The sequence below is a fragment of the Felis catus genome, chromosome A1, assembly GCF_018350175.1.
Source record: "Felis catus isolate Fca126 chromosome A1, F.catus_Fca126_mat1.0, whole genome shotgun sequence".
NCBI lineage: Eukaryota > Metazoa > Chordata > Mammalia > Carnivora > Felidae > Felis > Felis catus.
In genome coordinates, this window is record NC_058368.1 from 94,998,715 (window position 1) to 95,016,568 (window position 17,854).

The 17,854-nt window shown below is 43.0% G+C and overlaps 1 protein-coding gene and 1 long non-coding RNA gene across 4 annotated transcripts in view; one reads left to right on the forward strand and one right to left on the reverse strand.

Moving 5' to 3' along the window:
- SEMA6A (semaphorin 6A) overlaps positions 1-17,854 on the reverse strand; it is a 134,761-nt gene that overhangs the window by 24,452 nt on the left and 92,455 nt on the right. For 2 of the 3 annotated variants that reach the window (XM_023254419.2, XM_023254423.2), the window contains exons 11-17: positions 14,219-14,350; positions 11,834-11,989; positions 10,168-10,344; positions 9,698-9,838; positions 9,532-9,612; positions 6,855-6,913; positions 4,604-4,624 (exon numbers count right to left, since the gene is read on the reverse strand). In XM_023254419.2, coding sequence (XP_023110187.1) covers positions 4,604-4,624; positions 6,855-6,913; positions 9,532-9,612; positions 9,698-9,838; positions 10,168-10,344; positions 11,834-11,989; positions 14,219-14,350 — 767 coding nt within the window. Of the gene's footprint in view, positions 1-4,415; positions 4,467-4,603; positions 4,625-6,854; positions 6,914-9,531; positions 9,613-9,697; positions 9,839-10,167; positions 10,345-11,833; positions 11,990-14,218; positions 14,351-17,854 lie in introns of all 3 variants that reach the window. The other variant, XM_023254418.2, reaches the window with a different exon arrangement.
- The window catches only part of LOC109499869, a 43,261-nt gene that overhangs the window by 21,035 nt on the left and 4,372 nt on the right, over positions 1-17,854 (forward strand). The gene's annotated exons all lie outside the window — the stretch shown is intronic.

Consider the following 17,854-nt stretch of genomic DNA (forward strand, 5'->3'; position numbering starts at 1 on the left):
TTAATACTGCACGCGACAGGCAACATTTTGTTCGAAAGATGGCGGGGAAGAAGCAGGGAAGCTAGGTGGCTCACCTAAGCTATATTGATTTCTCTGGAAGCACCACTCTTAAATGCCACCACAGAACTTGAGTAACATTTAAGAAACCGCTTTCTATGTAGAGTTTGTTTTGCTTCTGCACAGCCTCAGACATCAGCTTTGTTGCACAAAGTCTGGTTTATATCCAACTGTTAAGAACATGTTCATTTCAAACTCAGGAATGCCTGCACCTAGACTTTATTTTTTTAATTTTTTATTTTTTTACATTTCTGGGTTTTGCTTCTCATCTCAGTGCTGATAAGAGAACAGAGAGGTAGGGAAATTAACCTGGACTTGGAAATACAGAATTTCTTTTATTTCTTTTTCGCTTATACTGAGGTCTAAAATGTAGCCTCTGTTTTCTACTCTTGAATTCTGCACCACTCTAACAAAATATATGGCCAGCCTAAGAGAGCATTCAGCACCCAGCATAAGCAAACAATGAGACATTGCTTTGTAGGGAGTTAGAAAGGCGGGAAGGAAAAAAAAAACCAAACAAACCCTTTTCTCCAAGTAGCAGGAATTTCTTTTACCTGAATTGATATGCATTTTGAGTACTTTCAATTTAACTGTGTTCAAGGGGCAATTTTATGGTAATGCCCTAAGTATGGTTTAGGGAGAACATTTCTTAATACGGTAATCTAGGGGAAATATATGCCTAAGGGACACATTCTCCGTCGAAAGATTTCCTGGACCATATGCTGCAAATACATGGAAAACTCATTGGTAATGGAAAGCTATGGCTATGAGAGGAAATTAATGTGGACCAGATGGTAGTTAGGTAGGAAAATGCTTTACACAAATGTGAGAAATCAGCTCCTTCCTATGGCTGAAGCGTTAGTCTAATACCCACCACATCCCCATTTTCTATATGTAAATCTAGAGAAACCATGCATCCGATATACTCAAAATTAAAAAAAAAAAAAGTCGAGCAGCATGAGGTTTGTATTCTTTGAAACTTATGCGTGAGGACAGGTAACACGTGCCACTGGTGAATCAGAGTCAAAGAAATTCTCAAAAGTTTTAGGACTGCCTTGTAAAAGCATCATTAAACAGCAGTCCTTAGTTTGAAATCAAAGAGGTGTATTAGTATTGCTACTTCTCTAAACTTAAACACGTTAAAAGGAAATCACTTATCTTCCTTTTTAACGTCTGACGCTACAGGCTATATAATTTTTTGTGCATTCATTAAGAGTCTCTGCAACCAAAATCATACTACAAAAATAGGCAGTCATTTGTAGATACGGTATTACAAGTCAGTAGGTTTGGAACCTAAAATTTTGTCCTGTTAATCCACTGTGAAAGGTCATATTTTAACCAGTGGACCTTATGACATCTTCTTCTTCTTCTTCTTCTTTTTTTTTTTTTTTGAAGTAAGCTCTCCACCCAGTGTTGCACTCGAACTCACGACCCTGAGGATCCAGAGTTGCACGCTCTACTGACTGTGCCAGCCAGGTGCCCCTGATATATTATTCTTATAATATATAATAAAATAGATAGATTTTAGAAGTTAACTTTAATATGCATCATATTGTTTCTCTATATCTACAAGTCTTTGTGATTCCAGAGGTTAGAGACCCTTCAAACTACTATAACTTATTAACAATGACTGCAGCCAATTAGACACAAAACAAGAGACATTAAATCAATACAAGAAAGGGAGAAAGAAGGAAAATAGTCAGGGTCCAATTCACTAAAAAGGGGGTTCTCACATATGTAACTGGTGTTGCACAGAACTTTTGCCAAGCGGAGAGTTTGCATGGTTTATTGTAATGATTCCTTTTTCTGGGTTAGGCAGTTCGAGTTTTGTGGCTCTCTTTATGAACCTGCACTCAGCCCCTGAACATTTTATGGGGACATGCAAAGGACACAGCTGGAAACAGTGGGTGTATTTTGGACTTTGTGGTTGGCTTCCTAGTCTATATCCATGCAGATAAAAATAGTAGTTTGGTCCTTCCTTTTTAAAAAACAATTTTTTTTAATGTTTGTTTATTTTTGAGAGAGAGGGAGTGAGAGAGACAGTGACAGTGTGAGCGGGCAAGGGGCAGAGAGAGAGAGAGGGAGACACAGAATCTGAAGCAGGCTCCAGGCTCTGAGCTGTCAGCACAGAGCCCGATACGGGGCTCGAATTAGCGAACCACAAGATCGTGACCTGAGCCAAAGTTGGACGCTTAACCGACTGAGCCACCCAGCGCCCCATTGGTCCCTCCTTTGATGGGAGAAATACAGTGTCTAGTCCAGTGCCTGGCACCACAGAAGGCACTCAACACATATTTGCTGAGTGAATTAAATCTATTCTAGGTTTTCTAACGGCAAAGTAAGCATTTCTTACAATAGTTTGTGAAAAGAAAGTCTCTATGTTTTCTTTCGTAAGTACTGTCTGGATGAGTTCTCATTTTGGCGGTCAATCATCTAACCACTTAACACTGGATGGAATTAGCCTAAAACGGACCGGATCATTAAGGAAAAGTCCAGCTCTTCTTTAGTTTCATCACAGAAATCACTGATCAAGAGCTGAGGACGAACAGGCCTCATGTGTTAATATGGAGGAATTAGTAAGTTCCTTTCCTTTTGTAAAGGAAATAAGAGAGAAGCATAGATTGGAGAGTGATTTTTGTTCACAAAAAGCATCCCATGGTTTGATTATTCTTTCTTATATGAGAAATTACCTGGGAGTTAAAATTGGTCTTTGTCCAGTTGATGAATGCTAGGGAGGTTGCTGGTCCAATTAGACTTAAGACCTGGATTTCTCAATATCTGATAAAGATGATTCAATTACAGGAAGTGATTGCAGAGTATGATATTGGAGGAGAGTAGATGCTAAGTGGGTTCTCTTGTTGACGGGCGAGCTAAGCTAGATGACATCTGCCTCCTGAGAAATTTTTCTTCGTCGCTGGTCTTCAGTATACTGGCTTGAGTCACAGATGAGAGAAGGCTAAAGGTGGATGAATTCTGTGGACTCGTCTGCTCCCCACTGCCTCCCTCCACCAGGAGAACAGGAAGGAGAAACCAGGCATTGTTTTCCATAACTGCACAGCTAGCTCATTTAGGACCACACGGTCTTTAGTACTTTCAAAGAGGCTTTTTATTTACGCGAATTAGACACAGAGAGGAAGAGTGGACGTAGCGCTATTGAACACGTTTGTTTATTTTGAACTATTTCTTCAGATTCTAAACCTGCCTTGCTCTCTTTTCTTTCCCTGTTTCCCCCTTCCTTTATTACCTCTACAAACACCATCCTAGAACTGTAATTGTTACAGATTTTTAACACAAAAACTATAAAATGTGCATCTGTGAAACTCTTAGGTCCCCATTATAATGCAAAGCTTATTAAATCTACCATCACACATGTTTTTCATATTATATTGCAAAAGCACACGGGGGTGCCTGGGTGGCTTAGTCGGTTAGGCCTCCAACTTTTGCTTTCAGCTCGGGTCATGATCTTGAGGTTCGTTAGATTGAGCCCCACATAGGGCTCTGCGCTGACACAACAGAACCTGCTGGGGATTCTCTCTCCCTCTCTCTGCCTCTCTCTCCTCCACTCACGCTCGGCCTTTTTTTCTCAAAATAAATAAACATTAAAAAACACACGAATGGTTTATCCTCGCAAACATTAGGGAGAACTCTGAGAATGGCAGTGGCGCACTTCTAAAGTTGTCTTCTAAAGAACTCAGAATGTTTTATTTATGGACTTCATGGCTTTGTTTAATACAGTGTGTATTTCAGAGTGGAAACAACGGGAGGAATCCTGTTTGCACATCATTCCCCCCACACCACTCCTCCCTATATACATTCGGAATAACTGTCACTGAAAATATGTCTAAATAGTCATACTCTTTGTGAAACTAAATTTCGATGGCTAATTTCCATGTGATATTGGAAAGGTTTGCCTAGTAAGGGCTGGTGTCTGCATGATGTCTAGATTTTTTTTCCCCTGCAGAGGTTACTGCCCTGAAAGTCAGCATTTTAGGGAATGGTATTCTTACCAGTCAAGAGCTACAGCCTATTAGTTACAAGCACTGTTCTTTTATCTTGGATAAATTCGTGTCCAAAAGCAATTACTTCTCCCTCAAGAACTCATTAAACATATTCACCGAATTCCCTAAGGTTGGCAAATTTCACGTTATGTGGATTAAAAATGTAGGAACCAGTCTCATACGTCAGTTGTCTCTCATAGAGTGATTTTTGAAGCACTGTGAAATTAAGAAATAATTTTAGTGAATTGGGGCCCTGAAGTAACAAAGAATCTGGTCCGTGATGTTTAGGGATGAAAACTATAAACTACCACAGGATGAGTGGCTTAAAATTACAAAAAAAAAAAAAATCTATAAACTGACCATATACTGTGTTGTAAGACATTTCATGATCTGGAAGAGGAGTTGAAATGTCTATAAAAAAAATAATGAGGATAAAAAATTAATTAAAAAAGAAACCTAAGGTTTGAAAATACTCAAGAGGATTAGTGGAAGAGGATTTCCCACATAGATTTCCATCGATATTAAATCATGAGTAATATCTTCCTTACCATTCAGGGCCACGAAGGAATCTGGAAGACAAAAGGGAGGAGAAGGTTACTTAATGTGTAACACTGTGCTTAGTGTGACTTACATCGTAAGTAGGAATGAGGTTATACAGAATTATGCTAACATATGATCCCCACTACTAAGTAAGTGCTTTTCAATTTCTGCTTGTAATACAAGACGCTTCGTACTGGGTCCGATTTCATACCCTCCTATCTCTTTTCCGAGTGAGTTTCCTCAGAGTCACTGCCTTTGTTTTCAAGACTCAAAGAAAAAGCAAGAGTTTGTAGAAACAATGGGAACTCCCATTCTATGTGCCTTACTCTGTACAGTGGGGTGTGTATGTGGGCGAAATAAGTGACACTCGGACCACACTTGCAAAACAGTTTTCTTTATATTCTCTCTCATTTCATCCTCTCGACCATGCTGTAAGGAACTGTCCAGTATCACAATGTTCTGAATTCATCATAGGTTTTCATTGGGAAATTAAAAACAAAAATAAAAATACTCATATACACGTATAGGCAACGCACACATGTGCATGTGTCTGGGTCTTATCACTGGCTCATTTAGCTTGCTTGCTACCCAGACTCAGACACCAACTCTTCATGATTCCCCCATTTCCCTTTACAGTCCTGTTCAAGAGTCACCGTGCACCAGTTATCTGAACCCTCTGCGTGCCTCTGTGTGAATAGATGTGTCTCATAGAAGCAGGTCATGCTCCAGCAGGAGCACAAAGAGCAGAGAAGCCACCAGGAAAGGCAGCAGAAGGTCAAGTGTACCTCCTGCCCTAAGCCGGCACCCTAAATGTTGCACCGGTAATAGAGTTCAAGGTTAGGAAGCACACGAAAACACGGAGGCTTGAACACTGAGATTGAAGAGTAAATCGCTGGCTTGGGGCCTGAGGATCTCCCCCGTGTTAGATACAGAGGCTTCCGTAGGTTCCTTGGCCCGAACACACACATGCGGTGTGAGCCCTACTGGTGTTGTGGACACGTGACAGAGACAGTTAACAACCATTTTCACATTTCTCATGTGTTTAGTTATTCAGTTCCCGTTGACTCTCCTATTTTCTACAGATGCCCATACCACCAGATCCTAAAAATATGAAGCAAATTATTCACTGAAGTCAGCTAATTTAAGTTCGCTCACATAGACACATGCACAAACCGAAACTTGTTTCCCTGAAAATGGAGCCATGAGGCACCAATGTGATTGCGATCCACTGATCAAACCTCAAACTGTCTCACTGCACACAAGTAACACAGATCTTTTGGTGATGCCACTGTCTCCCGTGTTGATTTCTGAACTCAATAAATTCTGTGTGTGAAGACATTAGAAGAAGCTTTTGCCAATATTGAATATTTGGAAACAAAATAAATACAGCAAAAAATTTGGAGATGAGGATGCCCATAGCCCTCTTTGGTTATAGTTGATCTCCAAAAAAAGATACGGTAGAAAGTTGAATGGTACCTTAGAGTCAGAAATTTCAGTACTTATGGCTCAAAGATTTAAAACACTGCAAACTAAGTATTTTCTAAGAGAATGGCATTCTTCTCTAAATTAGCATGAATAAACATTTTCAGGAGAATACCCATACTAATCAGATCGCAGGACAACTGGGCAGACATTTGACCAGGACCTTTTATACTAAGTTCCAACTAAAATGTTACCATTTAATAATTTTGGAAATGAACTTGGGGCTAAGCATAAAAGGTTAATTCCTATAAAAAGGTTATTTTGAGTCACCCTTTACTTGAGTGAGTTCTTTCTGAAAATTTTCTTTACTGCAAATGGTAATAGACATAAATCTCATTAGAAAAATAATTACTTTTGTTAGTCGATAAGTTCAAGAAGAACAAAACACTTCCATTCAATTAAAAAGCTAGAGTATAGCAATCAATCTTTTTATTATTTAGTTAAAAATTACGGGGTAAAAACACGTTTTTTGAAACTAGTTTTTTAATGGAAATGTTGATCTAACTTACTGCTCTGCTATAATTACTATCCTCTAGAGTGAATTTGTTCCACAGCACTGTAACCGTGGAATAGGCGCCAGCATTTGTAGCAACGACATCGACAACACTGGCTTCATAACACGCTGTTCCCTTGATTTGATGTGTAGAAGAAGATTTCTGTTACTTATGCATATTTTAGTGCCAGCCGCACTAGGGCCACATGTGGGGTGACGTTTCTAGGCCGTCCGATAAAAGGGTCTTTGCACCAAGATGTGCGTGGATAAAAAGCTTTACTTACTGTGACAGTCTCCCAGGCCATCAGTGTTGCCACGTTCTATGTCCTGTTCAAAAGTCAGTCTTAAAAAAAAAAGGAGAGAAAGAAACAAATTCAACATCATGAGTCGTTACTCCAGAATGAGCCTGAAGTTTCACTAAAGAAACCAACACAGTTTGATAACTTGAGCAGCAGGTGCAGAAACAAGAAGTAGATAACAGCTTGAAAATTTGTCTCTGAAGTTTACAGAAATGAGTCTTCTGTGACTCTCCGTGGTTTGAGCAGTTAATTCTGATATTATTCAGGGAGTTAATTAGTTTGCAGATTATTTATATCCTTCTTTTACAGATTGAGCATCTCTTAAGCGTTTAAAAAGTTTAAATGTCAACATAACTCTTTATAAGTGATACAGAAGTCTCTAAATTAAAAAAAAGAAAAGGTCTTTTGCTCTGTACTTTTTGTTTGACCCCAGCACTGCCTTCCTAGACCTTTATTTTCTTGCCCAGAAATAACCTATATGAGAAAGTGTTCAAAGGAACAATTGGCTGGTGGGTACGGAGCTCCCTTGAGGGGATGGGACATTGTGGTACATTTGGCTGAGACCACCTGAGACTCTGTGGCCCTGTGACTCTGGAGTATTACCCTCATGCTGACTTTTCTTTCAAGTCTCCTTGGTCCTCGTCGGGCTGAAGGAGCTTTATAACAAGACCAATCTTAATATATATATTTTGATTTTTAAAACAAGCACACTGGAATCATCCATGGGAGAACTGTCCTTTTGGGGGAGAACTCTGTACCGCCTCTCACAACGTAATTGAAACTCTGTTTTGCAGCTGCCTTTAGAGTTTATTTTATGGACCATATAGGAAAACTATCTTGAAAGTCACACCTTGATCTAATAATACACCATGTTTGTTTTCCAGTGTTTTTTTTTCTATGTTAAAAATCAAATTCATATTCAAAGGATAAGGATTTTCGGTGGTAGTGAAAGCCAGTATTCATCAGTCCCTGAAGACCACTCTTCAAGGAGAGTTCCACCATGTTTTAAGCAAAGAAATATATATGTAAATCCTTAAGGGAACAATTTTGGCATTCACATATTGACTTAAAAGTGATATTTTTAAAAGTTTGTTTTGAGAGAGAGAGAGAGAGAGAGAGAGCATGCACACGTGAGCAGGGGAGAGGCAGAGAGAGAGAGGTAGAGAGAGAATCCCAAGTAGGCTACATGCCCGTCCTGGAGCCCGACCTGGGGGCTCGATCTCATGAACCGTGAGATCGTAATCTGAGCTGAAATCAAGAGTCAGAGGCTTGACTGACTAAGCCACCCAGGTTAAAAAATACATGTATATTTTAATATTTATTTTTGAGAGAAAGAGAAAGATAGAGCGTGAGCAGGGGAGGGGCAGAGAAAGAGGGAGACCCAGAGTCTGAAGCAGGCTCCAGGCTCCAAGCTCTCAGCATAGAACCCGACACAGGGCTCAAACCCACGAACCATGAAATCATGACCTGAGCCGAAGTCGGACGACCAACGACTGAGCCACCTAGGCGCCCTGACTTAAAAATGAGTTTTAAAAGTCAGTCTTACTACCTTTGGTCACACCTTGAATGTAGAAAGGAGATAGGTCATTTGTTAGCTTCCCCTCCTGTGCTTTGAGATCTTTTCTCCTTCATTTCGAGGGTCCCCATGAAAAGATACAAAGCTCTAGTATGTCAATATTGCTACTTGTGGAGCTGATATAGTGATACATAGTGAGTCGACCCTTCACATTAGTCAGATTTCCAAGTCAGACTTCACAATTATCATTGGCTTTGCTTGTGGGAATACTTTCCCTCAAATTTTGCCTGTGGCGGTCATCAGATGTGCCCTCCTGTCTGTCTAGCTATTCTGAGATAGGAGAAGAGGTCCAGAGTGCCATGAAGACCTGGGGAATGTGACGGAATGGCTAAGACAGAACTGTCCTGCCGTATGGCACCTTCCTTGAGTTGCCATAACTTGTCAAAAGACGTGCACTGGATTTCACATCCACTAAAATAACGAAAAGAAACCTTTTAACTAATGCCATTCAAGCCCTTAAAGTCAGGGTAACAATTTTAAGCACCCAAATCACAGGTGCGATAGGCTGGCCCGATCTAGCTGATCTGTTGGAGAGCTGCCAAGAATTGATTGGCTCCTTAACGAGTAATAGGGTCAACTGTTCCTCAGTGCAAGAGAATGGTTTATTGGATGCATATGCCATACTTGCAGTACAAATGCGTCGCTTAACAAATGCTCCGTGAGCTCTTCTCGGCCCTGCATGGTCAATTAGAGGAGTCACTTTTGCTGTGGCTGGGCAAACCGCAGCACTAATCTAATTGGTACCCTCCTGCTCCTTTTCTCTGCTGCTCTTATGCTGCAGTGATCAAGGCGTGCATCTTCTTGTCCCGCTCTCCAGGGAATACTTAGAAGCCCACAGTGTTTCGTTTCTCTGTGTTTTTAATCAGTCTGAGGATGGGTGATTAATCAATCGGAAATCTGCCACATGTGATGGCGGGGTGTTGCATGAAATGGGGAGAGGCAGGAGGACCGCCAGCAGCCCCACTGATGAGGTCTGTGCACAGAAGGCTGAATGGCAGCGGCGTGCGAGAGCACAGTCAATCGTACATCTAGAACGCACCGCGGCTGGGGGCCACTTTACGCTTTTCCACACCTCCAGTTCCTTACCTGCTGCTGGGTGACAGATGGGCACAGGAACCTCCTTCCTTTACCCACCCACAGTATGGGTCTCTGGAGGCGATACAGGTTCTGCAGGAAAAAGATGACCATGAGCTACCCCGGACTCCCCTCTAAGCACTGTGCCCTCTCATGGTCGGGGAGGCAAAATACATACTTTTTACACTTCCCGTGTCGTTCACAGCGGCCCAGGGGAAGCTTTATCACACAGGTGGAGAATGCAACGTACAGAGAGCTGCTGGCTTTGTCTAGTTGCATGCCCATGATCCTCTTGTCCTCTACCCCATCGTAGCTGCACCTGATTTTATAAGGCAGGATCATGAGTCAGTTCTCTTTTTCTGGCCACCCCGCCTCCCGGCCCACAAGGTGATCCCTTAATCTGATCTCACTGAAGGTGAAACAGATCCTAAAGATGCCCCCCTCCCTGGCCCTGTGTGGTGTGTCTCTATATAAACGCACATTTATTGGTAAAGAGAAAAATAATGCTTCCCCCCCCCCCCCCCGAACAATACTAAAAGCCTCCTAAAGGCTTAGACAACTGAAGTCTGCTGTTCTCAGATTTTCCTTTGAATGAAAAGGATCACAGTGACAAAGAATGACTAAGAAAGAGCCCAGCAGTCTACGTACTTTTCAGGGTTGTAAACGCTCATCTCCTCCAGGAAAAGGCTGTCATTTAGGAAACCACTGTTTCCTATCCTGGCCAAGAACTTCAAGATGATCCCCTTCTCTGATCCCAGGAAAACCACAGTGTGATTCTGATAGGGCCCAGCAGCACTGTCCACTGCAATTTTGGTCAGGCGGTATCTAAGATGACAGGATCACAGTTTTTATCTTTGTTGGTCTGTCATTCAGGGGTCCCCTTTTCCACTTCAAACAGTTGTGACTTCGCTTTCTAGTAATGACCTCAAGAAAAATGTATGCATATAGATAATGTTCTCAAGCTGTTCTGGTCCTTTATTTCCATATGTGGAGCATTAGTGTGGCTCCAAGGGGAGGAAGGAGGTATGCATTTGCGGAGGCCAAGTTACAGAGCAAAGAGACAGCCCAACCATCTGAAACCACTCAGCAATTATCTCTTCCATGAGCACCAGGGAAAGGCTGATGTGTCCCGTGAAGAGGGGAAGAAATGATAATGGAACTCATTTAACATTTCAGTTAACATGGAAGAGGAGCACGGCTACCAGTTTTCCATACTCTTCCTTGGAGGTGCAAAGCCTTGTCAACGAAATGTCAGACTGGAAAGCTTTCCAAGTGTGTGTAGAGGGGCTGACAGTTCTGAAGGATGGGCAGGTAGGGTGCTGATGACACCATTAATTGATATGAGGATGTACAAGCCAAACAAGGTCCACTTAAAGCCAAAGGTAAAGGGCATCATCTTTCTCTGGTACCTCTCAGCTATTCACCATGCCACAGATACTGATTTGTGCCAAGCACCATGGCAGAAACCAGAAAACATGAAGCCTCCTGCAAGTTATATACCACCGTTTTCATTTTATGGACAAGAGCCATTGTAATACTCTAATATCTTTCAGTAAAATCACTGTTTACAAATGGTGGTGGGACCCCTGGCTGGCTTAGCCAGTTGGGTGCACGACTCTTGATCTCAGGGTCATGAGTTTGAGCCTCACGTTGGGCATGGAGCCTACTTAAAGTAAAAACGGTGGTAGGGTTGAATGACATTTTGTTTGATGACGGCCACTGCAGGGTGGTACTTGGGAAATCCTGCTGGATCATTTGGAAATCAGGTCTAAATTATAAGAAGGAGTATTTAACGCTGTCACAGATTTCTAGTCAACTATCCCCTCTCTTCTGGCCACCACTTGAAGTTACAAATGGTGCAGTATGAATCCCTCACACCATCATTCTTGTCCAAGTGTGCCGTTCATCCCTGGCCTGACAGCTAACAACCCAGGGGCAATACTCCGATGGAATCTGGAGCATGTTTTGCAACCATGTCCAACCAAACAGGTATCCACAGCCATTGACTGGTTCTCCTTCACTGCTTCTCTGCTTTTGCACAGAATAGGCTAACCCGGAAGGAGATATTTTCGTTACGTCTAATCGCTGGCATGTGTCCAGTTAGCCTGAAAATATCAAAACTCTACCCACTGGGAATGTGGTTATGGGGGTTTTGTGGCAGGCACCCAACTGGCCAGCCTTTCACAGCTGAATCAATGCCCAGGATAACAGAAGATGTTTGTGGCATTTCAAATCATGATCCACTGATAGGTTTTATGAGCATGGGACAGAGTAGGGAAAGATCCACTTAGGACATGATTTGCTTGACACCCACCTGACCATCGTCCTCAGGAACCATGGCCTGTTGATGACGGAAGGCACAGCCTCATCCATGAGTGGGTGCGTTTTGATGAAGTTCAGGGTATCATCAGGAAACTCATTGGAGGTTGCATATTTTTCTAAGGACGATGAGCCAGCGCAGCAACCTGGCCTAAAAAGAGACAAAGGGAGGGAGCTTATTTCGTGCCTTATGGCAAATTCTTTGAACGAACTGCTTCCCTAAGCATCTGGCACGCAGGAGAATGTACCGTAGGCTGAGAAGAGGAAGTTGAACAATGCAGAATGCCACCAAAAAAATATGCTTGGATTTTCTCCCTGCCGCCTCCTCATTCCATAGAGAAGCTCCAGCCAGGGCAGTTCAGCATCAGCTGGGGGCAGCTTGGCTTCCCCCCAGAAGCACAAACAAACCTCATAAACAGTGATGGGAGCTTAAAACAAGTGAGGAAGTATGTGCTTTGCACCTGTGCCAGAGACTGCTCTACCTGTCCTAAAGCCCTGCTGGAAGTTCTTGAGGCGTTTGTTCCACACAAAGAGAGAATTAGCTGACGCTTCCACAAATGTCAAAAACAAAGGCATTCATAAAGCCGCCAGGCAGCAGTATATACCAGCAGGGCTCCACCTCACCCTCTCTCATTACCTGGGGGTCAGAGAACGGGTGGGTTTTGTTTTTACTGTTTTCATTTTTTGTTTGAGTTGGGCAGGTATATGAAAAGCCAGTTACACTGAAGATTGTCTCCTGAAAGGTCATTTCTTTATTTTTGAGCAATGACAGTGGAAATTCATTGCTACAAGAAACTCTGTGGTCTCGGGAGTCAAGGGACAACTTAGTAAAGTCAGGTCAGGGAAACACTGACCACAGCCCTTGTCCACAGCCCTGCTCTGCCTGTGGGTTCCGGAGAGTAAAACTAGACCCTGACAACACTGGCGTGATCTGGCCTCACGTGCACGCTCTTTTGTGGCACCGACCAAGCCAGCTCCACGAGACCATCCTGATGTCGGCAAGAAGAGGGGGAAAGCACGTGGAAGGGCGGGGAGAAACACATTGCCGCCGGTAGAAAATCAAAGTTTATGTATCCTGGTGATGGCTGGCTGTCGCCGTCTCTATGCACCGAGGAGACCCTGTTATTTAAGGACTCCCTGAACCGTCATTCCTCAAACTTAGCTCCCTTTCCCGCTTATCTAGAAAGTAGCTACACAATGCCAGGCAGGGACTTAGCGAATCTTTCTGAGGTTGCCAGAGTGTGCTTTCTGCACCTAGTTTGCTCTCCGTGGGTAACAGCATATACACACCCCAGATAATTCAGGTGATGAAGATGCATGAACCTCAGAGGTTTCTCCCCTGGGTTTAGTGGTTCATGTTATCTGAGTCCGCTCGATTGGATGAAGTGGGCTACTTTGTGTGTGTGTGTGTGTGTGTGTGTGTGTGTGTGTGTGTGTATGTATGGTGGGGGTGGTGATTGGAGGTTGGAGGAGAGAGTTGGAAACCAAAAGGTTTAGATATTGGGCTTCTTTGCAGAGGCACACCAATTCCATGGAGGAAGCCAGATGCACAGGATGTTTCTATGGAACTTAGATGCCAAATGTTGTAATGAAATTTTGAAGCATGTGCCACATGATGAGGGCAGGCACGGGGGTGGGAGGGGGTGGAGTTTCATCCTGTCTGGGTGGGAGAGAATGAACTAGCTGATTTAGTGTGAAGATTTGATGGAGGTTACATAGGACCAGGAGGTCTCCGTGTGGTCTCGGGACAACACGTTCCCCACAAAAGCGATTTGGGGACATGTTTCGGTGGAGGGATATGCACTGTGTCTGGATCCAAAACAGATTAGAACCTGGTAGACCAGGGAAAACCTGATAACACAAGGCACTCACTGGTCTCTACCTGCCGTTGCCCTGGAGTCCTGGACTCAGCGCCCATCCAGCCTGGTCACAAACTCCAGGGATCACCATTTATAGTCCGCATTTTATTAGAGTGCAGAGACATGGGTCTGTGTGGAAGGGAAGGGAAGGGAAGAAGGGTGGAGTAGTGCAAATGATCCACGCAGGTCTGTGAACTTGCACAATACACTCTCTAACTCTCTGAGCCTCAGTTTCCTCAGCCACATGCCAGTGGGGCTGGCTGGGCCAGATGCTTCCCATCAGCCTAGGATGACCTTGGATAAGCCACAGAGGTAGAGGTTAAGCAAAAGACTAGAGTGTCATTGAATGGGTTAAGGGGACGAAGGCAAATGGCCTGATAGATCTTTCTGTTGCTCTGGTAGTTGTATCGCCGTGGCCAGCATGGAAGGCGCTGGTAGGCAGTTCTTAAGATGTTCATTGTCTGGGACCAAGCTGCCCATTTCTTGCAGTTCAAAACAGTTGTATAAATATTTACACGTACCTGGGTTTGGGCACTCTTTCATCAGGAACTGGTGTCCAAGTGGAATCTGGAGACTTCTGTTCTTTGAACCTCCCAGTGAACACATTGGCGATGTCAAGCATGTCATAGGCACAAACTGCAGACCCAGGGATGCTGTAACAGAACATTTCATACAGTGTTCCTCTCACAACAGTTAATGCGTGCAGCTTGGAAAACATACTACAGAGCAACTTCCCTGTTTCTGGCGGTTGGAATTTAAAGTTCACACCCTGATCACTGTGAATGTAAAGGATCCCAGTATATAAAACGAATGTTTCTCTGAATCACATTTGCATCCGTGGCCTTAAAGAAAGGACTGGTTGCAGCAAACTCAGAGAGAAAAAGACCCCTACATGTTTGTATGGCCTTGGGAACCGCATTTGTTTAGAACTGGTAGTTTAGAAGGTTCATGAATTCCCGGAATGTTCAAGTCACTAACCCAAAGAGAAAATCTTTGGAAAACATTCTTCATCTCTAATATTGGTGCATTGTCCACATATTGCTTCTCTGAATTTGGTTTCTCCAGCCAAGGACAGTGAGAACGTATGTGTGGGGAAAACATGCTTATTTTATGTCAGTCACTGTTGGTTTCAATTCTTACTTCCTATTTATTTGCATGAGAGTAAGCAATTTAAGTCTCTAAAGCATGAACATTTTGCAAATAAAGTGCTCTATTAAGTGCTAAATAATAATGGCGGTAATCTCTACCTATAATTGCCTCCTTCCTTGCTACTCCTGAAAAGAATTGGGAATTTTTTTTAATTAATGGAGAGAAGGCATGAATTATTCATTCATCTGGGTAAAACTCTTTGAACACCCACCCCCTTTTTTTAAAGCTTATGTATTGCGAGAGAGAGCGAGAGGGAGAGCATGAACGCATAAGTAGGGCATGGGCAGAGAGAGAGAGAGAGAGAGGGAGAGAGAGAGAGAGAGAGAGAGGGAGGGAGAGAGAGAATCCCAAGCAGGCTCACACTCTCAGCACAGAGCCCAATGTGGGGCTCCGTGTCATGAACCACGAGATCATGACCTGAGCTGAAAACAAGAGTTGGGTGCTTGACAGACTCAGCCATCCAGGCGCCCTGAACCCATGTTTGTTTTGAAGTATGGCTGTTCCTTGATTTTGATCAAATAAATTTCAGGCACCAGCTGGCCAAGAGTTTTAATCAGGGTTTGAGGTAGTGGGGCACTGCATAGGCAGGAACATCCTGGGCAAGACACGGGTGCTTTGTAGTGTGGGAACATCATCCAGGGCAGAGAGAACGATTTAGTCTTGATTTTGCAAATGTTGAAGGTTTTGGAAATCACTTCTTACACGATTAGGAGAATTTTATGCCATCTTTAATTTCATAACACAATTACTGAAGTATTACTAATAAAGCAAGAATTAGGGAGAAGATTAGAAAGCTTATGTAAGTCAAAGTAGCAGGATGGATTTTAAAGTATGTGGAATATGTATACATCGTGCACAGAATTGAATAGATAAGACCGTGATCCCCATTGTTTTTGATGTCACAGCCCTAGCCTTATGCATTTAATTTGATAAGACTCTCTTCACATCTCCCTTTCCTAAAATGTTCACATATTTACTTTAAATGTTATGACATATAGGGGTGCCTGGGTGGCTCACTCGGTTAAGCGTCCGACTCATGGTTTTGGCTCAGGTCATGATCTCACATTTTGTGATATCAAGCCCCGCATGGGATGGGGCTCTGCACTGACATTGTGGAGCCTGGTTGGGATTCTCTCTTTCCCTCTCTCTCTGGCCCTCCCCCACTCGCTCTGTCACTCTCTAAATAAATAAATAAATAAATAAATATTATGACAAACAGGATAAATATTGAAGTATTTTATGAGGCACCTCATAATAACTAAAGATGTGATTTCCTTCCAGCTATACTCATTGTTGTTTTTGTTTTTGTTTTCTTTTTAACTCAGTTGTTCCACAGACAGAGAGTAGATATCCAGTATCTTTAAGCAAAACGAGAGCCTTGATCGTCTTAGAATTGCTTGTGAAATCCTTTCTTTTCCGTTCCTGCCTTTTCTCCCTCCCTCCTTCTGTTCATCTTTCCTTCATTCCTTTCTTCCTACCTTCTGTTCCTTCAGCATATATATATTGACAGAATCCCTAATCTCCAACAGTAAATGCCCAATAAATAACATAGGCTCTCAGCTGATATACATTGGATGGACTGGCAGACCTGGCTGGGAGCAGGGCAGGTATAGGCTTGGCACATCCAGGAACTACCTCTTAGCTTCAGCCTGTGAGGCCGTGGAGCTGGAGAAGATGGGCTTGACCACTGGGGGGCTGGGGGGGGGACCTGTGTGCTCTGCTGGGGAACGTGGGCTTTTTCCCATTGATAAGGAGGAGCACCTCAAAGACTTGGAAGAGGCCTTCATGACCAAGTTTGCATGTGTGGAAGACGGGGTGGAAATGGATGAAACCAGAACCACTAAAACCGGAACCACTACAACTCTAATTTGCAGATGAAAACGGGTATGTGTATTTTTGTCAGTTTCTGATTTTTCTGAACAAATACTGTTTCTGAGGCTGCATAAGCATGTATTAATTGGGTGTTTCCTAGGGACCTTTTTTAAAAAAATTTTTTTTAATTTTCTTTATTTTTGAGAGGCAGAGAGAGACAGAGCGTGTGACAGGGAGGGGCAGAGAGAGAGGGAGACCCAGAATCCAAAGCAAGCTCCAGGCTCTGAGCTGTCAGCACAGAGCCCGATGTGGGGCTCGAACCCCTGAACCGTGAGACCATGACCTGAGCCGAAGTTCATTGCTCAACCTACTGAGCCACCCAGGCGCCCCTCCTAGGGGCCTTTTAAGAAAATCCTTTACACGGAGTCTCTCTAATACATGAGAATCTACTACTATATTGTAATTATGCAGTGCACCCTTGACACCCACCTCGGCCCCCTGGCCAAACAAACTAGAAACACGCTCAAATTCTACCAGCCCCCATATTCCTGCATACCAAGACAGTATTCTTCTTAAACAATCCTAGCTACGGGGATTCCAAAGTATGAATAGTTACAGCCTAAATTTTTGTATCTTTTCTGTTTCTCAAGTCTAAAATCATCATGGATGGTTAAGACTTACTTAAATCGAACTGAATACTTTTTTGCAGCATGGATTCATATTTGCACGTATTCAGTGGAGAGTTCTTGACTCTTGCCCTCTGTTTAACTGAGGAACATCAGAGCATCTTCCGGCATGCTCTGTTTCGGACTCTCCCTAGTTCTTACACATTTCTTCCTGTATGCCACCCTCCAGTCTCATCATGCATTTATCTGTCATCTAGACTCGTATCAGGTTCTTAAAAGTCTCATCCAGAATAACAAGTGTAACAAAAAGTATAATCCAGAATGAAACCATGTATTCTCAGATTTTATGTCCATGCCCACCAGTCACAATCATTTTTACGCAGCAGTGCCAGGACTCTAAAGTTCAGGAGAGCTCAGTACCAGAGAATCTCATGCCTTTCTTCCTCCTGTTTTTTAATCTCCACACATTTCTGCTGCCCCAGGAACACTTTTTAGTGCGTCATTTGATTACTCAAAGTCTCAGCTTAAATAAACACAAATATAGGAATGAATAAGCTGATGTTCAGTATT